At 42.2% G+C, this 23,984-nt stretch overlaps 1 protein-coding gene across 3 annotated transcripts in view; it reads left to right on the top strand.

Annotated features, from left to right (window-relative positions):
• The window catches only part of RAB31 (RAB31, member RAS oncogene family), a 128,971-nt gene that overhangs the window by 44,250 nt on the left and 60,737 nt on the right, over window positions 1-23,984 (top strand). For 2 of the 3 annotated variants that reach the window (XR_007412171.1, XM_025429523.3), the window contains exons 2-3: window positions 12,369-12,448; window positions 20,884-20,965. Coding sequence is in view for 2 of the 3 variants with exons in the window: in XM_025429523.3 (XP_025285308.1) it covers window positions 12,369-12,448; window positions 20,884-20,965 (162 nt within the window). In the remaining variant the exon portion in view is untranslated. The remainder of the gene's footprint in view (window positions 1-12,368; window positions 12,449-20,883; window positions 20,966-23,984) is intronic. The other variant, XM_049112937.1, reaches the window with a different exon arrangement.

Below are 23,984 nucleotides of genomic sequence, written 5' to 3' on the forward strand. Positions count from 1 at the left end.
CCGCAAAAGTAATGTGTGATTTTGGGGGATGTCAGATGCCTGACACCCATGACTCATCCTGCAGCAAGGTGACAGGAGTGAAAAGGCAATGTGCTTGCCTGGGGTTGAGTGGCGGAGGCATTGGGGGGGGGGTGGCAGAGGAGAGGCTCACTCTTTCAGTTCATAGCTGCGCCCCCACTGAGCTGGAGCTTCACTTTTTCCTGGTTACAGCGGTGGGGGAAATTATGGGAGGCCATCAGATTCTAACTAGGGCACAGCACCCTGGATGTTCTTTGGGTGCTGTGGCTCTGATGTGCTCTGATGTGTTGATGTGTCCTCTATTAGGAGTGTGTGTAGGTCTGTGTGTGTCAAAGGCCTCCTGGCTAGAGAGGGGTGCCTGTGGTGAAAAATGGGGAGCATCAGCCCAAGGTGCTCCCTGAAAATCACCGTCTCAGGGGTGGGGTATTCAGGCAGGTATATTGTTGGATCATTCTTTGCCTTGCTTTCGTCTAAACGTTGCCATTACACATTTTCTCCACAGTGATATAGGATTGATTTAATGAGCTGTTCTTTGAATAGCCTTGAGATGGGGGTAATAGGATTCTTTCAAGCCCAGAGATGAATGAGGAAATGAGCTCCTGAGATGTATCTTCCATGCTTCCTTTCTCTCTCTCGGTCTTCCCACTCTCGAGCACCAAATATCCAGACCACCATCAGACTGCTGGTTGGGAGAACATTCCTACATTTCCTCTGAAAGGTCTTGTCATGGCTTGGAAGGACCACAGTAAGGGTGGGTGGATGGAGGAGGAGGAGAAGAACCGAATCTCTTGGTGTTGGAGTCTCCCCTGACTCAGCTGTGTGGAAATAATACTAAATGAAGGAGGATGTTTCTAATGAGATGAAAAGGCACTTAATAAAACGACCCAGCCCTACACAGGGAGTTGTGTGAGTGGTTACTCAGAGCAATTCTGAAATGTCTATAGTGAGATCTTAAAAGCAAATTCTGAAATCCCCAGTTCTCTGCTTTCTGATCTGGTTATGCTGTGATCTTATCCCTAGAGGCTTAGCCTTAAAATTCTTAAGATTGAATTATTGCTGTACATTGTAGCTCTTTATCTACCATAGCTTTATTTGCTGACTTTGGGTTTATCTTCAGTGCTTAAATCACTCTGAAATAGGTTTTGTCAAGTAAGGTCGTGTCATATCTTTCCTCTCGCAGGGTCCTGAGAGTAGGCTCCTGGAGGACTACTGGGGATCGCTACTTTTGGGGCAGAGCCTCGTGAGTCCCATACAGCTTGGCCATCATCATGTGTCTAGGGCCACCCTCTCATACTCCTGACCTGCCCTCAACTTTCACTTCCCTCTCTACAAAGGAAGTATAACTTGACTTCATTAGAGTTGCTGCGTGGATTATATGAAATTGGTTCAGAGTCAGTGCTTACTACATGTTGTCTGCTACGTCTGTATTAGTTACCCCCTGCTATGTAACAATCTGTGCCAAAATTTAACAGCTTAAGACAATATACAGTTACCATCTCATGGTTTTGTGGGTCAGGAATCTGGGTGCAGATTCATGGGTCTTCCAGCTCAGGGTCACTTACCAGTCTGCAATCGGGTGTCAGCTGCGGCTGCGGTCACCTTGAAATGGAACGGGGACATGTCTGCTTCCAAGCTCCCTCGGTGCTTTCTGGCAGGCCACAGTTGCTGAGACCCCCTTGTAGATGTGTTCTGAGGCCTTGGTGGCTGTTGGCTAGAGCCTCTTTCAGTTCCTTGTGTCGTGGTCCCCCACGCGTGGCGGCTTGCTTCCTCAGAGCTGCTGGCAGGTGAGAGGGCCAGCTGGAGTGTCAGTAAGAGGGCAGTCAGGTTTTTTTTTTTTTTAAGATTTTATTTATTCATTCATGAGAGATACACACAGAGAGAGGCAGAGACACAGGCAGAGGGAGAAGCAGGCTCCCTGCAAGGATCCTGATGCGGGACTCAATCCTGGACCCCGGGGTCACGCCCTGAGCCAAAGGCAGAGGCTCAATCACTGTCCCGAGGGCAGTCAGTTTTTATAATCTAACCTTGGGAGTGACATTCATTTTTTTCATTTTTTTTTTTTTTTTTTTTTAAAGCAAGTCATTAGTCCTGGCGCACACACGGGGAGCCAAACACCAGGGGGCAGGGACCATTGGGAACTGTTTTAGAAGCTGGCTACTGCAATTATGATCAATATTTATCCTTATTCGCTGAATCTGCAAATTGGGAACAGTGAATATTGAGTGTTTTGTAAGAAAAATTCCAGAATATAGCAATTAAATCTGACGTTGGGTGCCTGTGTAGGCCAGGTATTTCATGAAATCAGTGGATTTTCTCTCTATGAAGAGGGGAACCTCTGTCTTTGTCATTTGTCCAGTGAACTGTTTTGCCCAACTGAGAGCCCACACATATGTTGCTTGTGAGGAAAGAAAGGTGGCCAAAGAATGGATTGGTTCCTTTGGCAGGAAGTATGATTTAAGTAAAAAACTGTGTTAATTTTTTTTTAAATGGTTAAGGTCACACCTTCTAAGATTCATTAGATAAACTGAAATTTCTGCTTAGCTGCACAGAATTTGTACATCAGGACATACTGCACTCTGAGAAGTGCCAAGAAGCAGTGGTTCTGTTATAAGAATAACGGAAGTAAAGGAGCTATGGAACTTGCCCTTCCTCTTTTAAAAACTATCTTCCTTCTTCAACTTATCTGAAAAGTAAGGCAGGAGGAGAGATGGTGACTGAGAGGACTTCTTTAAGAGCTGGGGAAGGAGTGGGATGGAGCTCCTGGTATTCATCTTTCTTCACTCTTGCCATTTCTGTGTCTTTGGCTTCCTGTGACCCCTGGGACATTCCTCTGCCTCCAACAGGGCTGAGAGACACTCCACCATTGAGGCCAGAACATCCATGCCTGAACAATTTCTGAACTTCAGAATCCATCAGATCTGCCAACTGGAATAATGAGAGGCAAATAGATAAATTTAACAATAGGAGAAAGGGGACAGTATTTTTTTTTTTTAATTAATTAATTTATTTATTTATGATGGTCACACCGAGAGAGAGAGAGGCAGAGACACAGGCAGAGGGAGAAGCAGGCGCCATGCACCTGGAGCCTGACGTGGGATTCGATCCCGGGTCTCCAGGATCGCGCCCTGGGCCAAAGACAGGCGCTAAACCTCTGCGCCACCCAGGGATCCCAAGGGAACAGTATTTTTAAATGTTATAAATATTTTCTTACTAGCATTGGTTTCTTTGGTGTGGTTCATGTCCCAGAAGCATGACCATCTCTTCTTTTTAGACATTTACCTAAGAGTCACAAAAGATCTGAGATGGAATCCTAGCCTTGACACTCATGTCCTTGGACAAGTTGCTGTGATTCCTTCCTATCAAATGAAGATGCTGAGATTTAATCAAACTTGTTGAAAGATACGAGAAGACAAGGCAGTTTTAACCTTTCCGTGGATAATAGAAATAGACCCACAGAGGACGTGAATAATGGGATTATCAGACATGGACCTTAAAATACATAAAATATAAATATGTTTAATATGTTCAGGGAAATAAAAGTTATGACTTCAAAATTTCACAAGCAATCGAAAACTATAAAAAAGAAAATTTTATGACAGAAAAAATACAACAGTTGATAGTGGGGAAATCAATAAACGGGATTGCCATCATGTTAGAAACATTGGTAGAAAGAACTAGAAATTAGATCAGAAGATCTCCACACTACAACTCAGACAAAAATATGGAAACAAAGAGAAAAGAATATGAGAGATATATAAGATAAGGTGAGAAAGTTTAATACAGGCATACCTGGAATCCCAGAAGGAGAGAGGAGGTATCATTGAGCAGAAGCAATACTCAAAGAGTTCAGAACGGATACTTTCCACATGAAATGCCTAGCTGGGAACTTTTTATATGCTCAGTAAATGTCAGCTTTTCTTATTGGCCATATTACTATTTTGCTCACTCCTGCTCCAATGAAAGATTTGTGCTATTGGCAATATTGCTGGACTCTAAATCTGCTAGGCCATTTGTTCAACAAAGATCTCTTCAGTCTCCCAGGGCACTGTGCTTGTGCTCAAAGCCTGGGCATCTGGTTCTCACTGGCTGCAATCCTCCCCAATGTGAAATTAGAGTAAGTTTTCCCACAGAAACAATAAGTTATCCCATAGATAGAAACAAACAGCAGTTCTGTTGTAGAGTGCTATGGTTCAGCAGCAAGTTTGGGAAACACTCATTATTTATTTACAGCATTATTTCAACAGAAAAATGCTCTCTGGATTTCAAATGATTAGCCAGCAAATGCAGTGTTGGAAGATTCCTTTGTAGAGTTTAAGTCTGAGTCTGATTGTCCTGAGTGCAGGAATTGGGCTTCATTCTCTCCTCTCCTGTCCTTGCATATTGCTGACTGTACAGGCACTGATGGGACTAGTGGATATGTGAGGGATGCACTCCTGCTGGAGAGCCATGGTTTGCCTGGTGAATGGAGCCCTGGATGTGGGGAAAGAGTTGTCTGAACATTGGTGATGCTTTTTACTAGTTGTAGGACCACACGCAATTCACCTAACCTTTCAGACTATGGTTTCCTTACATGGGAAATGTGGGTAATGCCTTCTGTCCGCTTTACAAAGGGCTGTTGTGAGGACCCAGGGAGAGAGAAAGTAAGTGAATACTTGTGTCTCTGTTCCCTTTTAAACCATTTAATTGTCTCTTTCTTGTGACTTTCATGCTCCTCACTTCTGCTTATTACTTTCTATTACCTTGGAGGATATTTTTACAGCTCTCCTGGTCATTTTTGCACCCAAACAATGACCTCTTATTCTCTGTATGTGGCCTTTACATAATTCTTATATACATCTAGAGAACTATGGACATTTCCGAATTTTATTCATTAGTGCCCATGGTACATTGATCTAAATGCATAAAGTCACGTTATGCTGTTGGGGCGCCTGGGTGGCTCAGTGGGTTAAGCGTCTGTTTTCGGCTTAGGTCATGATCCCAGGATCCTGGCACTGAGCTCTGCATTGGGCTCTCTGCTCACGGGCGAGTCTGCTTCTTCCTTTGCACCTCTCCCTGCCTGTGCTCTCTTCTCCTTCTCAAGTAAACAAATAAAATCTTAAAAAAAATTCACTTATGTGATTTACATGCTTACAATAATGTCTGTAAGCATTTTTGTCCTCATGAAGTATATGAATACTTCATGACCATGGTTTACTGACTCCCAGGCTCAGGGCAGACCCCAGTTTTTTCAGTATGAGGCTTTTCAGTTTCCTTTTGTCATATATAGAATTAGGTTCTCTTTGTAAATGGATTTTGAAATGTTTGTTATAATGCACACCATTGACATGTTTCAAAATAGCCATGACACAGACAGAACAGAGTTGTTGTGTGAACGCTCAGGGGCTTTTAATTTATATTGTATATTCCTAGAATGATTTTGTGGTGTGCTTTCCTAAGTATGGTGCAATGCCTATAGTTGGATTTTCTTGCATTGCTATTTCAAATTTTTCCCAGAACATAACGTGAAGTTTGAAATTTACTACAGAGATCTCATGCCACCAAAGGAAATCTTGTAGAATTTGTGATAATAAAACAAGCACATTTTAGACTTGAGTTTAATGATGTTTTTTGCTTTTATGGTGCTTTTTTTGGATAGTGGTAACTGTGATTTATAAATATTGAACCCTTTTTCTTTCCAGTGTCAAAGATATTTAGAGCTCAGGGGCAAACAGACCCATTAAGTCTGTAATTTCAATAAACCTTTAAACGTCATCCAGGAACAAAGTATTTCAGCTCTCCTGTGGAAAGGGTGTTGTAGATACAGAAGTAAAGTGATGCATGGGAGCTCTCCACGGAGCTTACTGGAAGCTCTGGGGGGGTGACGTGCAATGTTTTGACCTTGAGCCCTTAGTCTGGCCAATTCAGTTTCCTCAGAAGCAGTGACCTGACTACTGTGAAGGCTGTGTGTGATTGGGGTATTCTGTGAGTTGCTTTGTCATCAATCCATGGAAGAGATGTGGAATGGGGGTGTGTATCTTCTCCCCATTAGCCAAGGCTTTAAGAAAATACTTGGTGGGTTAATATGGAATTTGTGCCACCTTTCTTTGGGGTTTCTTTGGAATTGGGTGCTTCGAGGATTGGGATATGCTTGACAAAGTGTATTCCTCAGTGTCAACTCCTGTTCTGTTTTCTCTTCTGGGTGGATCCAGGGTTTGGGGAAGGAAAAGTGGTGCCACCAAGGAGCCCTGGCTGGGATGGCTGGGACCTGGCCAGCTGACACAGGGCGTGGTAGTGAGGCCCTGGGCTGGGCACCCTACAGCCACAGGAAATGGAAATGGTCTCCTCCATGACCTCATTCCTTCAGCAGCAGCAGTACATACTTCCTCTAGACATCTCTGCCCCAAAGTGGAACTAATAAGCAGGCACACGCAGCACTGCCCCAGATCACTAGTCACTGTTCTCTGCAATTGCCTGCAGTATGTCTCCAAAAGGCCATCTCGTGCGCATGGTGAGCACGTCCAGTGTCCTTGAGGAGACCTTTGCTCTACTGGTCAGACTCTGGTGCTCTCAGCTTCACTTACCTTTGGGGTCAAAAGATCAAGCCATTTGCCCTCCCATGGTTCTGTCTGTGTCTCTTTTTGTTTTTCTCCATTCATAAAACCTGCCTGGCCTCCACAGTCCTCCTAAATTCCTAACTCAACTCCACATCAACATGTAAGATACTTCAGACTTTTTAGAAGTGTGCAAGGCTCAAAGTCTAACTACTTAAATAAGCAGATGACTGAAAAAAAAAAAAAAAACCAAAAACCAAATATGTGCAAAAAACCCCTTGCCATGTGGGTTCCCTCTGATTCCTAGACCAGAGACAGATGCTGCAACGATCATTTCCCTAGTTCACATGATGGGCAAATCATAGTCTGCCTCTGACATTTTGGTTGGCCTGAAATTAAAGCTTAAGAGATTCCTGTCTGTGCCACAAGTTGTTTAATTCTTAGTGGTTTTGGGGGCCATTTCTAATTTTTATAAATAATACTTTCATGAACTTTTTTGTGCTTATGTTTTTTCTTCTTTTAACTACATTCCTAGGAATGGAATTCCTGAGTCTGTGATTCTTGGTCTGGCTTGTCATTTCCTTTGCATAGGAAGCATGTTGGCTTATAATGTTCTTCGTGAGTTTGGAGAAGAGGAGACTGTAGGAGTGTGTTGACTGTTGGGAAGAGTAGGGCAACAGTAGGGAACAACCATTTGTTCTGGGAACACACATCATTTATTATTGTCTGCAGAGCTCGTTGGAAAGATTTTGAGGCCCTTTTCCGGTTCAATAAAATAACATATCCTCAACTGATTGCTGATGTCTTCCATTAGAGCAGGCTTAGGTAGGGGTGGTATATTTGCCTGGGACCTACCGTTCTTTATGTTGAGAGATAGCAACGCCTCCTTGAAGCCTGCCACGGTTGTCCAGGAAGGAATCAAGTGATGCCTCGAGTGTTACCGGAGAGCAGCTGCAAGTTTGTGGTTTGTGATTTCATAATGATGGATTTACGTGTGATTAATAAATGTGACCACTGGAATAGTAGAGATTGTCACGTCAGGTTCTCAGAGGATTATGTTATTAGCTCCAGACGGTGACCTATATGGGAGAAGTATCATGTAAGGCATCCACTTGCCTGTAAGTAGATGGAACCCATCGCTGGGCCTCAGCCTGAGTCTGATTAAAACCACACAAACGAAAATACAATAAAACACTGATTACCCCCCAGGGAGGATTCTACTGCACTTCATATCTGGTTCGTGGAATCATAATTGGTTTGATTCTAGTGCCTCCCCAGTAGCTGGTACCATGTCCACCTTTCCTTACAGCAGAACCCCGGCAGATCTAGTGTGAGGACACACAATGCTCCTCTGGAAGGCAGTGATACAAGACTACAAGCACACCTCAAGAGTTCTAGAGAATGGACTTTTTGGGGGACGAAATCTACATTTGGGAGGGAGGTAGATTTAACCCCACCAGAGCCTTCACAGGATTTCACCGGAGCTCAGAAAATTCGGTTCTGACTCGGCCAGCCAACTGTGTGGCCCTGTGGAAGTCTCCCCGCTTCCTCTTTTGAAAAACCGGGAGCCTGGACACGATGCACTCCGATAGTCCCATAATCTTCTGAAATGGGGAAAATAGCCGCAGAGACAAGTTTCCTTCCGCTCGTGGTAATCCCACTAAAAATAAAGTGGCCTCTGGAGACTGGTGGGCCGCTGGGGCCCCTCGCCCTGCCCCTCCGCACAGACGCCTTTCCTCACCCAGTCGGCCGCCTGCTTTTCCTGCGGCCAACCTGCGGGCTCTCTGGCGCACCGGCCCTGACTCAGCGGCGCTTCCGTCCTGTGTCTGTGTCCCTGAGGCCACAGGTTCCCGCAGGCCCGGCCCGCCGCTCCCTCCCGCTCCCTCCCGCTCCCGGAGCAGGGCCTTCCCCTGCTGGCCGCCGGGGGAACAGCAGCGCCTCCAGCTGTCCTCGGGTCTGCGGCCGCACCAGCCCCGGGCCTGGAACATTCTTGGAAGCAGTTCTCTGGGAGAATATTGTCTTTGTCCTAGACAGACTTAAGCTTTGCCTGCCCTTTAGTGTGTTTATTGATTTTCCTGTCACATATATGAGAGAGAGAGAAACTTCGAGAGCGAAAATATAAAAAGAAGACAAACACCGAGGCTGGTGGGCTGAGGAGTTAATTGTTCAGCCCAGGTGTGAACGGCCTGCCTGCTGGACCTGTTCAGGAAAGCTAGTGTTTTAGCCCGAGGCATCTGTAGAAGATGATGAGTCGAAAGGGGTCATTTCCAGGTGGCCGGAATTTTTGAATTTTTCATCCTCAAGGGCATTTTGAGGCTTGGGCTTGTCCGTTCTGTTGGGGTGTTTTGGGGATCTGGAGCCACTTTTTTTTTTTTTTAAGATTTTATTTATTTATTCATGACCGACACACACAGAGAGAGGCAGAGACACAGGCAGAGGCAGGAGCAGGCTCCACGCAGGGAGACTGATGTGGGACTCGATCCCGGGTCTCCAGGATCACACCCTGGGCCGAAGGCGGCGCTAAACCACTGGGCCACCCAGGCATCCCTGGAGCCACTTGTTTTGAGTGGAGCCCTCAGGTAGGATGAAAGGAGGGACCCAGAATGTTCCTAGAGCAGGGTCCTCGTCACGAGGTGCACCGTCTCCCCAAAGCCCTGCGCACCAGGGGCCCCTCACTCGCAGGGAGGAAGGCCCGATGTTTGCAGGGGGCTGGCGTGACCTGGAGGTATTCTGGGGGCTGATTTCCTCAGCTTGGAAGCACAGTGAGCCTGGGGATAAGCCGAAAGGACGCCTGGGAGGGCCCAAAAGGGACAAAGTTGGGAGACACGGATTGGTGTCCTAAGTCCCAGGCAGAGCAGGCCCGGCCGCTGTGAGTGTGGGTGCTCCCTGCCCTCCCTGCCGTGGAGGTGGGGGCGCCTCTGCTGTCCTGTCGGTCTCCGGCCTGCTGCGGGCAGGGGGAGGCAGGGCTTGCCCGAGAGAGAGAATTCCTACACTAGGGACGAGACGGCCCTCGTGGGAATGGCTTCTGGGGGTGCAGGGACAGCAGACATGGATCCTTTAGCATTTCTCTCTCTTTTCTTTAAAATTTTATTTATTTATTTCAAGTTTTATTTAAGAGGCCCAGAGAAAGAGGCAGAGGCCTGGACAGAGGGAAAAGTGGACTCCCTGCAGGGAGCCTGATGCGGGACTCATCCCAGGACCCCAGGATCATGCCCTGAGCCCAAGGCAGATAGATGCTCAACCACTGAGCCACCCAGGCGTCCCAATCCTTTAGCCTTTCTTGTGGGATAACGAACTTGAGAGCTTCTGACAGGAGGAGTTGCACGCTCTGAGCTTGGTGACATAAAAATCTGCAAACACACAAATCCAGGTGGTGGCTGGTGGAATGAGGTCCCCCCTTATCCCACCCCCCACAATCCCAGGCAGCTCACAGAGAGCATTCCACCTTGTTTTCCTTCTCTTCCAGGGTAGGGCAGCACCGTTGTTTGGTTTTTGAGGTTCCCTGGGGTTTCGTGGGCTAAAGGGTGGCCAGAGCCGCTCATCTGTGGGGCTGGGAGGGGGTTGGTGGGAAGCAGAAGGAATTCAAAGCAACTGAGCTAAGAAGAACTGAGTTGTGGGGTTTGGGGAACTGTGAGGCACATTAACCAGAATCCATCCTGAAGGTTCGACACAGAAATAGCAGTGGCATATTGATCTAGAATCCGAGGAGCTGGTGTTTTAATTCTGTTGCCACCTCTTTGAACTCTGTGCGTTGATGTGCACGCTGCAGATAAACAGCCTTTAGTGCTTTTGTTTACTGCGGCTCACAACCAGGGAAGGCCACTTGCACCAGCATAGGAGGCCTTCTGGGGAATGATTCTCTGATGGGCATCAGGGGTGTTTGTGGGAATTGCCCCCTAAGCATGGGGGTGAGAAGGAGTAAAAAGAATTCAGATTTCCAGTTGGTGTTTCAAATCTCATTTCGTATTTCAGTGTAAAGAAAAGCACATTTCTCTAAGTTTCAACATTTCCTCCTTGATTTTTAGGCTTTGTACACCTTTAATAGAAAAGAACCATATTGGGATCCCTGGGTGGTGCAGCAGTTTGGCGCCTGCCTTTGGCCCAGGGCGTGATCCTGGAGACCAGGGATCGAATCCCACGTCGGGCTCCCGGTGCATGGAGCCTGCTTCTCCCTCTGCCTATGTCTCTGCCTCTCTCTCTCTCTCTCTGTGACTATCATAAATTAAAAAAAAAAGAAAAAGAAAAAGAAAAGAACCATATCACTATTTGTTTCTTCTTGGGCTATGTCCTGTTTCCTGTTCACTTACAGATCTCAAAATGTCACCATGATCCTTTCCGATAAGCATGTGTTGAGGAGGACTTCTCTGTGTCAATCGTCTGTGAATCTTGTGTCTTCTTGCCTTGCCACTGCTGTTAGAAGAGCACTGATGGCTACTGAAGCCAGTTGCCTTGTTCTAGTCCGGTTCTACCTTCTAGACAGTCTCCTGATTTTACCGTATACCTCTTCCTTTGGAATTTCCATTTCTACCGTCATATTTTTAATTTCTAAGGTCTGTCTCATTCTCTGAATAATCTTCTAAAATAGTATCCTGCTCTTTTTGTGTGGGTATAAATGTCTAATATTTCTTAGCTGGGCATTTATTTTTAAAAGATTAAAATGTGTATCTAAAGGTCTGTTTGCACTAGGGCTTGCAGACTGGTGCAACGTGGCTTTTAGTTGGGAGACTCCATGTGTTAGGCTCTGCAGGATTTTTCCTCTTAGCTGAATGGGACTCCTCCTCACTTCTCTGTCTTGGTTCACAGGGAGGTGAGGGATGTGGCAGGGTCACACAGGCACTCCCTGAGCTGTCACACAAGCCCCTGATCCTAGCCCTATCTGATACAGATTTCCTGGAGACTCAACTTCCATCCTGTTCCTGGAAGGCAGGAGAATCTGTCCTTGGTTTTGTGGTCAGGGGCACCAAGGGTGTGTTTTTGTGTGACCTTGCTCTCCAAATTCTTGATATGTTCAGGGATTCTGCGACATGAATTGTTTTTGCTTCTCAATGGCTCTCCTCCCTGGTGGCCTGAAGGCTCCAGCTTCTTCTTTCTCAGTGACCACCAAGACATGTGCTTTTCATTGACATAACTTGTCTGGTGTCTCGTCTCCCATCTGTTTGACCTTGTGAATTTGTGTCTTTTATTCCTTAAACCATTTGGCAAGGGTGTTTGGAGGGAGTGGATAGAAATGCATGTATTTGATTTCTAATGTATAATGGACCTCTATCTTAATTAGCTTTAAAGAATTATTTAACAGAGAGAGCATGGAGATGAGATCTTTATATATTTAAGCAAAACTTGAGGTTATTATGCAGCCATTAGATTCTGAAGAGAAAATGTCAGAAATGCAGCAATTAGAATTCGTAGGTCTTACAGAGTGATACTAGAAAAATAGATTATATAGTTTTTGAGTGGTAAGGTTTTGAACAAAGTCAGTTCTATCTCTACCAAAACAATTCAAAGTGTTACCATATTTCTCCTCTAGACCTCTTCAAAAATTTTCAAATCTGGAAATACATATATTGTGAACATGTGAGTTCTAGGCTAATTATCGTATGTATGTGGGACGTGTTTCTAAAGCTTATTTTTACCATCCTTCTTTCCTTTCTATGAAAGCAATACAATTTCATTTTAGAAAATACTGATATGAAATAGAAGAAAATGTTCTCCTCCCCTACTTCCATCAATCAGAAATAACCTCTTCCATCCTCTGGTTCTGTGTTTATACTAGGTCAGAACTGATACACTTGGTCTTCATGGCGTGTCCTCATTCTTTTCCAGGACACCGGGGTTGGGAAATCAAGCATTGTGTGTCGATTTGTCCAGGATCACTTTGACCACAACATCAGCCCGACCATTGGGTAAGTTCCTGTATGTTCTTCTCTTTCACATTTCTTCCTCTCAAAGCACTCAGAGAGGTCACTTTGTGCCTGAGCCTTCAAGCAGTTTTCATCCCAGCCAGTGAGACTTGATCCCAACTGTAAAGACTGACAGAAATGCAGTGACTTTTAGGCAGTATGTCTGGGCTTACTGTTCCTGTCAATAATTCTTTTTTCCTAGCCAACTGTCCTTTTAGGCTACAGCCCAAGACCATCTCCTTGATCTCCAAGAGCATTACTCTGCAAATCACACTGGCTTTATCTTCAGATGGAAGATGAGACACAAGGCAAATTCGCAAAGGTTCTGCTTTAAGTTGCCTACCAGCTAACCTGGAAACAGTTGTCCACTCACACAGCACAGTTGTCTACACAGTCTGTGGGGCAGGTTGATGTTCTTTCCTGGATTAATTGAATGTTAGCATTTCTATTCTTATGGTTGGGAGGGGAGTGGATTGTTCGCTTCTGAGACCCCAACCTTAGAATATAGGAACATTTTCATATTCCATTTTCCCCTGTCCTACAGATGCTTTTGCCAGATGTGCTTTGTTGTGCCATTTTTGCAGGTGCATGCTTTTTCACTCTCTTAGAACTTGGCCTCACTAAGGTTTCTCCCTGAAGATACCATGTTCTTTGCAGAGAGCAAAGGTTTTGTTTTCTTCAGAAGGGAAAGAATGTGTGTCTATATTTTGGAAACACTGTAGGATTGATGAGGACAGGGGCATTTGTCTCTGTCACTAGGTGGAGAAGATTCACAGCAGGGTATAAGTAGATGCTCCAGCAGTTGGTTGATAGGCCAGTGGTTGGAGTGGGGTAGGTGAGAAAATCCACTACATTCTTTAGCTTAAAAATGACTTAAAGAAGCATGTTCACAAAAATATGCGTCAAGAACTGTGACAGCAAGCTAACAAGTTAGCTGTGCCCATTTCATGGATACTGGCAGAGGACACACAACTCCTGGATCAGACACAGGGGAAGTAGCAGTAGTTGGAGTGTTCATTTTGTATTGGTTCCCTGAGCCCTAATTTCCTGTAGTGTGACGTGAAGAGGATCAGATAACACTCTATGCCCTGGATTGGGTTATAAGCTAGGACCCCCATGTTTAGGGAACCCAAATCTTTTTTTAAAAGATTTTATTTATTTATTTATTTATTTATTTATTTATTTATTTGAGAGAGAGAGCGAGAGCACACAAGTGCACAAGCTGGCAGAATGGCAAGTGGAGGGAGAGGGAGAAGCAGGCTCCCTGTTGAGCAAGGAAGGACCCCAACGTGGTGCTCAAAACCAGGACCCATGAGATCATGACCTGAGCCAAAACCAAGAGGTGGACGCTAAACCAACTGAGCCCCTGAGGCGCCCCATTGGGGACAGTTTTACAGACAAAATTCTTGTCACTCTTCTCTGTGATGTACTTGTATTTTCCTTAGTTTTCCATTTTGTGTGTTTAATAAAAGCAAAACCCTTTAGAGTGATTAACTCTAAAGTGTGGTTTTGGAAGATGGAGGAGATTCTTATCTTCTACTTTTTTTTTTTTAAGATTTTATTTATTTATTCATGAGAGGCACACAGAGAGAGGCAGAGACATAGGCAGAGGGAGAAGCAGGCCCCATGCAGGGAGCCCGATGCAGGACTTGATCCCGGAACTCCAGGATTACGCCCTGAGCCGAAGACAGATGCCCAACCGCTGAGCCACCCAGGCATCCCGCATCTTCTACTTTCTAAGCTTAAAAATATTCATTTTTAATAACAAATCTGGTTCCCTTTTGTAATGATTTTTCCAAATTAAAGGTAATACATGTTCTTATCGTAAATTATATGTGGTGAAATGACTGTTACACATATGTATAAGCATCACTGTGCCTATAAAAGATATATCATTTTGGTCACAGTATCTTGGTCAAAGCAAGTCATAATGCCAGCCCAGATCAAGGGAGGGAAAAGCAATCCCACTTCATGGTGGGAAGAGCAACATTTAGAGGGCGAGTGGTATGGATCATTGGTAACCATTTTGGAGACAATCAATCAAACTCTGTTGACCTTGCTTTGTCTAATAAGTACATTGTGGTGGTTTGGGGCTTTAAAAAATTACAAATTATATGGAAACTCTCTGTACTTTATGCTCATTTTTTTTGGTAAACCTAATACTTCTCTAAAAAATAGTCCATTAATTTAAAAATCATCCCTCGAATTACAGTGCTCATTATGAAAAATTCAGACCATGCCTAAAAATGTAAAATAAAAATTGAAGTCAGAGTATTTTACTAGCTCTCTGATCCAATTTTCTCCAATTTATATTAGCAATATTTAAAGTCCGAAGTGCTTATTTTTTTTTGATTTTTTAAATTTATTTATTCATGAGAGACACCGAGAGACAGAGAGAGAGAGAGAGGCAGAGACACAGGCAGAGGGAGAAGCAGGCTCCATGCAGGGAGCCTGATGTGGGACTCAGTCTCAGGTCTCCAGGATCATGCCCTGGGCCGAAGACAGGCGCTAAACCGCTGAGCCATCCAGGGATCCCAAAAGTGCATATTTAACATACTTCTTAAAAGTATTTTCTGGGTATGCAGATGCATGAATACATAATTTCAAAAAACAAAAATGGCATCAATTCTACCTGACATGCCATGGCATCCATTCTCCATCCTCTGCCTTGTTTTTCTGTCCTGAATATAAATTTCTTACAAGTCAGAAATAAATGGGACACTTTACATGCTGTCTGTATATTTCCTTGACAGAGTCAAGATTAAAGCCTAATTTTTCCTCATTATAAAAGTTCGTGTTCATTCTAAAAAACCACGGAACTTATAGAAGTTGGAATCATAGCATACATACAGTTTTTAATCCTGTCTTCATTTTGAACATTTTCTTGTATCCCATAATCTTTAGAAACATAATGGAAATATAATTTTTTCTTTTTATAAAAGTATTATATACTCATAAAAAATCGAAAATGAAGAAACCTGTGAAGAAAATATAAAAACCACCCATAATCTGCCTCCTGGCATAGCTACCATAAACATCTAGTGCATTTTCTTCCAGTCTTTTTACTATGTATATATAAAATCTTTAGTAATTTAACATTATATTATGAATTCCATGTTACTAAATGGTCTTTAAAAGCAAGGATTTTTTTCTCCCAGTTTTCTGGGCACATACATCAGTATATAAAAAAAAGCAGTGATTTCTGGGGCATCTGGGTGGTTCAGTCAGTTAAGTGTTCAACTCTTGATTTTGGCTCAGGTCATGATCTCAGGGTCATGGGATAGAGCCCCACCCAAGTTGGGCTCCACATTCAGTGTGGACTCTGCTTGTCCCTCTCCCTCTGCTCCTCCCCTGCCCTCTCACTCTTTTCTCAAATAAATAAATAAATAAATAAATAAATAAATAAATAAATAAATAAATCTTTTTTTTAAAAAACAATGATTTTTAATGGCAGTATTTTCATATAAGGTATTTAGGGTATTTATAACTTTTTTTTTACACTTTTTAAATAACATATGATGTATATCTTGGGGCATAAATATTTGCATGTACCTCTGATTATTTCATTAGGTTAAATTCATAACAATGGATAATTCAAAGAATATGACATATTTAAGGCTCTTGATGGATATTTCAATTGTTTTTCAAACAATTGTTATTTTTCCGTATACTTACCAGAAGCATACTTTTCCGTATATTCACCAGATTTTAGGTCTTGAAAAATGTTTGTATATATGATTTTGAGTTGTTACTTTCTATCAAACTTCAAACTTAAGCATTTTCTCACACCTTAAAATTTCTTCATAAACATTACATGATTATAGCATTAAATTATGTGCTGTTCTGCTTTCTGTCTATTTCATTCCTTACTTTTCTTCTGGAGTCAAGGTTGAGAAGGGCTCTTTGATTCTTATCTGTTGTCCTTTTCCTGATATAGTTCAATTACCCAATTAAAATTTATCCCACTCAAAATTTATCCTCTCTTCTGAGATTTTGTGAAAATGTTTCCAAACTCGAGCTTCAGAAAAATAAAGCTAGAAGGAACATACACATTTCTTGGAAGGTGTTATATATGGACTGCCATGCCTGGCCTATAGCTGGTGGGTTTGGTATGCTGGGAATCTGGCTTATAGATGCGTTTTATTTAGCCTGCACAGTGCTTTAATATTTAAGCCAATAATGAAGAATCAGGAGATTTTTGCATAATAAACTTGTATTTCTGGCTTCTTTTAAAAAATCGGCAGACATGGCTTACTGGGTGCACATACCCACGTGACAGAAGTCAGTTGGACCTGACTCACAGGCGCTCCATGTCAGGGTGGGTGGTGTGGGCTATCCTCTTTCCATGGCACTCCTGCTATTTATTGTTACTATTATTTTTATTAGTGTTACTTTTACACCTAGTCTGTTTGGCTCATTTATAGGGCCGCTTCCTGGGCCCGTAGGCATTTTAGTTCATGCCTCTAGCTGAGGGCCTTTTTCATTGTCACGGTGCTGGCCTCAAGAATCAGAGCCTTGAGGTGGCTTGTTTAGGTACGCCCAGCCAGTGAGCAGTGAACTTATGACTCAAACCAAGTCCACCCTTGTTTTTCCCACTGTGATCAAACTACCACTGGGGAAAAGGCCATAGGCTTCAAAATGTCATTTTCAGCAGTGTAAGAGTTGATTTTTATCGTCTTCTGTGACTCACAATGAAAAATCTTGGCTTTGCTATTCAAGCAGATTGTGTTGACATCTTGAACATATATGTGTGTGTGTGTGTGCATGTGTGTGTGTGTGTGTGTCTCCCTCTTTCTGTTTCAACATTTACAAGGTGATTGTGTAACTTCTCTGCCAGATTTTGGTTCCCATAGATAACAAAGTCAGGTCAGCATTGCCAAGCCTTCCCCGTCTACCACTCTGGGAGATCATCTATAGAGAAGAAAAGTTGCTTGACGTTCTTAAGATTAAATGCTAGCAAAGAATCTGTTAAAAAAACGACAAACAATCCAAACAACCAAAAGAACAAGGATTGTCAGTCGCCGTTTCAAATATTAATAGTCATTTTTCTAGTGGCAGGATGAGGAACAGAGGGGTGTATGTGTGTGTGTGTGTGATATGCATTACAACCATACTGAAGCTGTTCCTCGTGGGCTTGCTGTGTATCAAGCAGGAATTTCACAGATGTCATTCCCTCATTGGATCCTACAACAGCCCTCTAGATCGTGCAAAGTAGATATTGGTTTCTCAGATGAGGTTTCTCAAAGTAGATATGGTTTCTCAGATGAGGAAATTGAGGGCTTTTCTAAATGCTCATTCTGCCCTGCTGGCAGTGAGGACAGGACTCTGCATTTTGTTCCTGACATCTGAGACTCTTTGACTATGGAAAAACTGTCTTTTGAGTCTCAGATTTTTCCCCCTAATCTGTAGAGTGAAGAGGTTGGCCTCGATATTTCATGTTTCTTCCATCTCTAAAAGTCTCTGATTCTAAGATTTTTAAAGGCATGAACTTAGTTTTCTAAGCCTGAGACTTTTTAAGGGCAGGGTTGATACAATACTTATCCTAGTGCCTAGAATATATTGAAGCATGAATGGAAATCTGGCTTACATCAAAGAGACTAAAAGCAAAACTAAAGGTACTTATGGAAAAAATTTCTAAACAAAGTTAAAAGGCAAAGGTTAAACCAGAAAAAGAATTATTTAAAGTATAATGTTATAAAAGATTAGTATAAAACACTCAGGAAGTGAATAAGAAAAGATGAACAGGGGATCCCTGGGTGGCGCAGCGGTTTAGCGCCTGCCAATCCCATTGGCCCAGGGCGCTATCCTGGAGACCCGGGATTGAGTCCCCCGTTGGGCTCCTGGTGCATGGAGCCTGCTTCTCCCTCTGCCTGTGTCTCTGCCTCTCTCTCTCTCTCTCTGTGACTATCATAAATTAAAAAAGAAAAAAAAGAGAAAAAGGAAAAATGAACACCCCAACCAAAAAGTGGGCAGGGGTCATGAACTAAGTATTTACTAAAGAAAAATATAAGAGAACAATAAACACTAAAATGGCATTCAAAGTTATAAGTATAATAAAAATGGGAATGACTTATCATTCCTCCTTATCACACTCCGAAAGATTTGAAAGATCAGGATTGACTGGGAAGAAGGTCATCTTCTATCTTGTCATGGGTGTGTACTTGGTCCCAGCCAGTGTGGCATGTCTAAGATTAAGTCTAAGGAGATAGTTGACAAGGACACAAAGATATAAGTACAAAGAGATTCATTTAATCATAATCATAATAGTGGAAAATAGGTGACAAAAATGTCTATTGGTAGTGTAGTGAATAAAGCCATAACGTGGTATAGGATACTTAGTCACTTTAGATAATGATGTTGATCTATATTCATAGAAATGGAAAGAGGACCATGATACATCAAGTGGAGGGAAAACAAAATGTATGTAGAGTATGATCAATTATGAGCATACACATTATATAAAAATAATTTGGAAAGACATATACCAAAGTATTAGCAGTGACTGTGGCTAAGCAGTGACATGAAGATTGATTTGTTTCCTCCTCTGCTTTCATTTTTTGAATTTCTTTTTTGGGAGGTCCCCATATATTGCTTTTGTAATGGGATAAGTAATGAAGACATTTCTATTTTTGGAATATATTTACTCTTATCAGTAGTCTGTGTATATTTTAAGCACTTTAAAAGAAATAAAGCATCATGGGACAGTTGTGGTTTTGATAGTATTGGGTCATATCACTTAGAAAAATATTTAGAATTTCCATTTAGTGCAGTTGTAGGTTGATAAATGGAACTGTTAACTTTTGGTGTTGTGTGCATATGTTGTGGGGGTCGGGTGGGAATTGCAGGGACATATACTTTTCTATTTGGGACTTGTGTGGTTTACTTCTTAGTCTTGGGGAAAAGTAGAAGTTGAGGAAACATTAACAGAATGAGTGCTGAGTGGCACAGAACTGGACTGTGCGGTGGACAGGGTGGGTTAGCTGGGCTGTAGGAAGTGAGGGAAGACAGCCTTACCCCTAAAAACTCTACTGTGCCTCTCCTGAGAGTAAGAACATAATGAGGATACCATTTATCACACCTAAAAAATTAATTTTTTAAAAAAGATTTTATTTATTTGAGAGTGAGAGAAAGAGAGGAGAGAGAGGGTGGAAGGGAGCAGAGGGAGATGAACAAGCAGACTCCACACTGATCATGGATCCCAATGTGGGGCTCGATCCCACGACCCTGAGATCATGACCTGAGCTGAAACCAAAAGTTGAATGCTGAACTAACTGAACCACCTAGGCATCCTCTAGAAAATTAATTTTGATACAATGATCATTATCTGACATATAGTCTAAATTTAAATTTCTCCAGTTGTCCTCTAAATGTCTTTTAAAGCTATTTTCCTCTTAATTCCAGATTCAGCTAAGGGGCCTTTGGTGATTTTATCTTTTTCTTCTCTCTTAATTTAGATTCTAGAACAATCTCCTTGCCTTTTGTTTTGTTTGCTTTTCATGACTTTGTCTTACTTGAAACATTTGGGCCAGTTGTCTTGTAGAATGCTCCACATTTTCAATTCACCTGATTTGTTTCTTCATGATTAAATCCAGGTTTTGGCCAGAATGCTGCACAGGTGTTCTGTGTGCTTATTCCATCACATGAGGAAGCTTATCATGTCTGGTTGTCCCACTGTTGGGGATACTCACTAATTTTTAATGAATGGGAAGTTTATCTTACAGAAAAAAAGTCAAGGATATAAACTTTTCACGTAGTGTATCTTTACATCTTTCATGAACACAGAGAGTTTATTAACAGGAAATATACAAAAAAGAAAAGTATCAAGTGTTTCATTATCTACTGAGAGTTTCAAATCCTTCCCTTTTTTTAATGGAGAAAACATAAATACTTGGTAAATCACCGAGCTTTATCCTTGCATATATAAAAGCAGGATGAGAATGAGATATGGTATCTATCAGTTGCTCTAGTGTTGGATGCATAGCATAGGTGAATATGGAAGGCAGTTTTCTGTGTGTGCCATCTCAAGGCCCAAAATGTGACATGCCCAAAGACTAGCTGCCCCTTTCATTATTCATTGTTGTAAGAATAAGTCTATAAAATCTTGGGTTTTATTTTCTTTCCTGAGATTTGGGGCATATTATCTCAGAACAATTGAACACACTATCTTAGGACAGTGCTGTTGGAAGCACAGTGCTTTGAATGCATTCTGGCTTAAAAAAATTATTTTTCCCTTCCCTATACCTCCAGTTGGACAGACAGAAAATGCAGAATATTTTCTTCTGGGTGATGGGACTCCAGAAGCCCTTCTTTCCTCTTAGTGGCCTCCAGAAGGGAACTTTGGAATCTTGCTGAGGCAAGATGCACTTGGTTGAAATGGGAGCCTTTGTGAAGATTGTAGGGGCGCCTGGTAATATGGAGATGTTGATTCTCTTTTTCAGGGCATCTTTTATGACCAAAACTGTGCCTTGTGGAAATGAACTTCATAAGTTCCTCATCTGGGACACTGCTGGGCAGGAACGGGTAAGTGTATGAGTTGTTGGGTTGTTGGCTTTCTAGGGAAAATACTGAGCCCAGTTCCCGAGGAGTTCTTTGTATTTGCCAAGACTCTTGGTTGCAAGTGACAGGAACCCAGCTTCAGTGATTTAATCAAAAAAGGAAATGTGCTCTTCCACTGTGTGAAAAATGTATGGGTGGCTGTCTGGAGATAGGGCCATGTTCAAGTCCCCCAGATGTATTGTTAGAGGCAGCCAGCTCTATTCCTGTTTCTCTGCTATTCCCTCTCTAGACTGGCTTCATTTTTAGGCAGACTCACCTCCTTCCCTTCCCCGAGGGTGCCAAGGATGGCTCCGTCAGTGACTCCAGGCCTGCATTCTAGCACCTGAGCAGTCCCACAAAGGATGGTATCTCCTTTCTGTGACTTGCATCCGGAGTCTCCACACCTGTGGGTTCTCACTGGCTTGCTTTGGTCACGTGTTCCACTCCTGAACTTGACCCGTAGTAGCATTCAAGGGTGATTTGTAGCTCCTATTTGTAGGGCCAGGTAATGGACTTCACTCCAAGAGGTAGGGGCTGCCATCAGCCCCACCCGAGCCTCTCTGGTTGGCAGTCTGATGGGTTTAGGTACCCAAGGAAAATCTGGATTTTCTTACTGGAAAACGAGACAATGGACGTTGGGTTACCAGATATAGCCAATGACTTGTCTCTTATTCTTAATTCCTTTTATTTGCCAAAAATATTTATAGGGAAGATTATTTAAGAAGCTTATGTTTTTAGATTTTAAAAAGTAAAATAATACCAGCACAGACTGTCCATAACAGGGTATTCGTATAATAACTAGAGTGTATGTTGTCAGAGTCGAAAGGGGGTGGTCAGGATAAGTGACACACAGGGATAACCAATAGCTTGTCTTCACTGGGGGCTTTCAGCCTGTTCAGAGCTTTCATCAGAGCTGATGATGATAGAGTAAAATAGGTTAAGCTTTCCCTTGTCTGATCCAGGCTCATGTGGCCACCTTCTCTACCTACCCTATTTAAATGTCAACACTTGTCTTTTTTCTGTCCCTGCTCCACTCACTTCCTTTTTCTCCACAGCTCTTACTACCTTCTAATGTACTATTTAATTTCATGATTATCTCTCTCTCAAAGGAAGAGAATCCAGGGCTCGGGATAACGCATCCTTTTCATTATCAGCTCCTGGCAATTCAAGTGTGTGTTTCTGTGACTTTCATTTTAAATAAATCCCCACTCCAGCATTTGTAGATTCAGGCTACTAAGGTTTTAAAGGTTTCTTTCTTCTTAATCAGGATGAGTCTTCTGGCCTACAAATGCTAACCTCATTAGAATGTCTTCTATTTTGCTGCTAAATTGAGAGCATAGACTTGCACCCATGAAGGTACTGCCTGGAGCACCTCTTAACTCTAAGTCAGCTGTGAATGCTGACCTCTGAAATGAGATGATGGATCCTAGGAGAAAACGTCTACCCAGGGATCTCTTCTTTACATATCTTCCTCTTACATACTATGTACATATATTTGTAGGATGTAGATCTGCTCGGTTTTTGGTTTTGGGGGTTTGGTTTTTTTGGTTGTATTTATACAGAAGTAGAGAGGTTTTCTTGCTCCCATTTTCACTTTTTGCCCATGAAATAGTTGCTTTTGCAGCCACTTTTAATGAGCATAATAAGTCAATTTTACAAATTGCTGGCATAGTATTAGCATACCTACTGCTTCTACTGCTGGTGGATATTTCCTGAGGGCTTCTTATGTTCCATAGAGTGTTCTGAGCACCTTCCATGTACTAACTAACACACTTAGTCCTCTCGCAGCACTCTCAAGTGGGGACTATTTTTACCCCTATTTATAAGTGAGGTCACTATGGGACCGAGAGATTAAGTAACTTGCTCAAGACCACACAGCCAATGAGACATAAAGCTGAAATCTGAATCCAGCAGTCTGGGTTCTGAGCTTTGCATTGTAGTTTTGTTCAGCTAGAAAAATCACACAAAAGCCATGCAGCTGACAGTAAAATTATCCAAAATCCCACCACCCAGATATTTCCACTGCTTTTTAAATTGAAGGACAATTGACATGCAATATTAGTTTCAGGTGTACATTGTAGTGATTTAGTATTTTTTTATACGTTATGAAATGATCCCCACAATATGTCTGATTTCCACTATTGACATTAGATGACCATTCTTCTCACTGTGTGTGTTGTAACTTCACATCAGAGGGCTCACAGTTCTTTATAACCAGATGTTTTCACTGGGTAATAACAGTGTTCCTGAGGAGAGATTTCTGTATGATCTAAACAGAATATTTGACATCTCCCTACCTATTCTGATATAATATTCAAGGAATTGACTGCTCTTGATGAAATTTGGTACTCTAAAGTGACTACTGTAGTCTGTAGCTTGCTCCCTGACCACCTCAAAGCAAAATAGCAATAGAAAATTTTTCATATGACCATGTTTCTAATTATTCTAATTGCTTTTCCTAAAATTTGGCTATTAGAGGTAATGGACATCTGTGACTATATTGCTATGTCTGTAATTTTATTTTATTTTATTTTATTTTATTTTATTTTATTTTATTTTATTTTATTTTATTTATTTTATTTTATTTTTTATTTTTTTATGTCTGTAATTTTAAAAGCATAGTATTGCATATGTTATTTTATTATGCATATTATATTTATTATATATTATTGTGTTATTGTATCAGTGTTATATGTGTTGTTAATATTATCTATTATTATAATTATTAGTATTCTATGTGCAAGGTCCAATTCCACAGTACTTCAGGGAAGAGGGACTGAATTTTGGATGATAACTTCAGATGGATGCTTTTTAGAATATAGGTGGGTGGAGAGCATGTGAAAAATGTCTGACAGCCTCTGCAGTCATGGATCCCTCCAACCCATGAAGGCCTGGTTTAGCTATCCTCAGGCCGTGCTTGTCTGGTGTCCCTCTGTGCAATCTCTCATCTCTCCAGTGATGGCAATTTCTCAGTCATTTTGGGAGTTTGTTGCGGATTTGATCG

The sequence above is a fragment of the Canis lupus genome, chromosome 7 (genome assembly GCF_003254725.2).
Source record: "Canis lupus dingo isolate Sandy chromosome 7, ASM325472v2, whole genome shotgun sequence".
NCBI classification, from domain to species: Eukaryota; Metazoa; Chordata; class Mammalia; order Carnivora; family Canidae; genus Canis; species Canis lupus.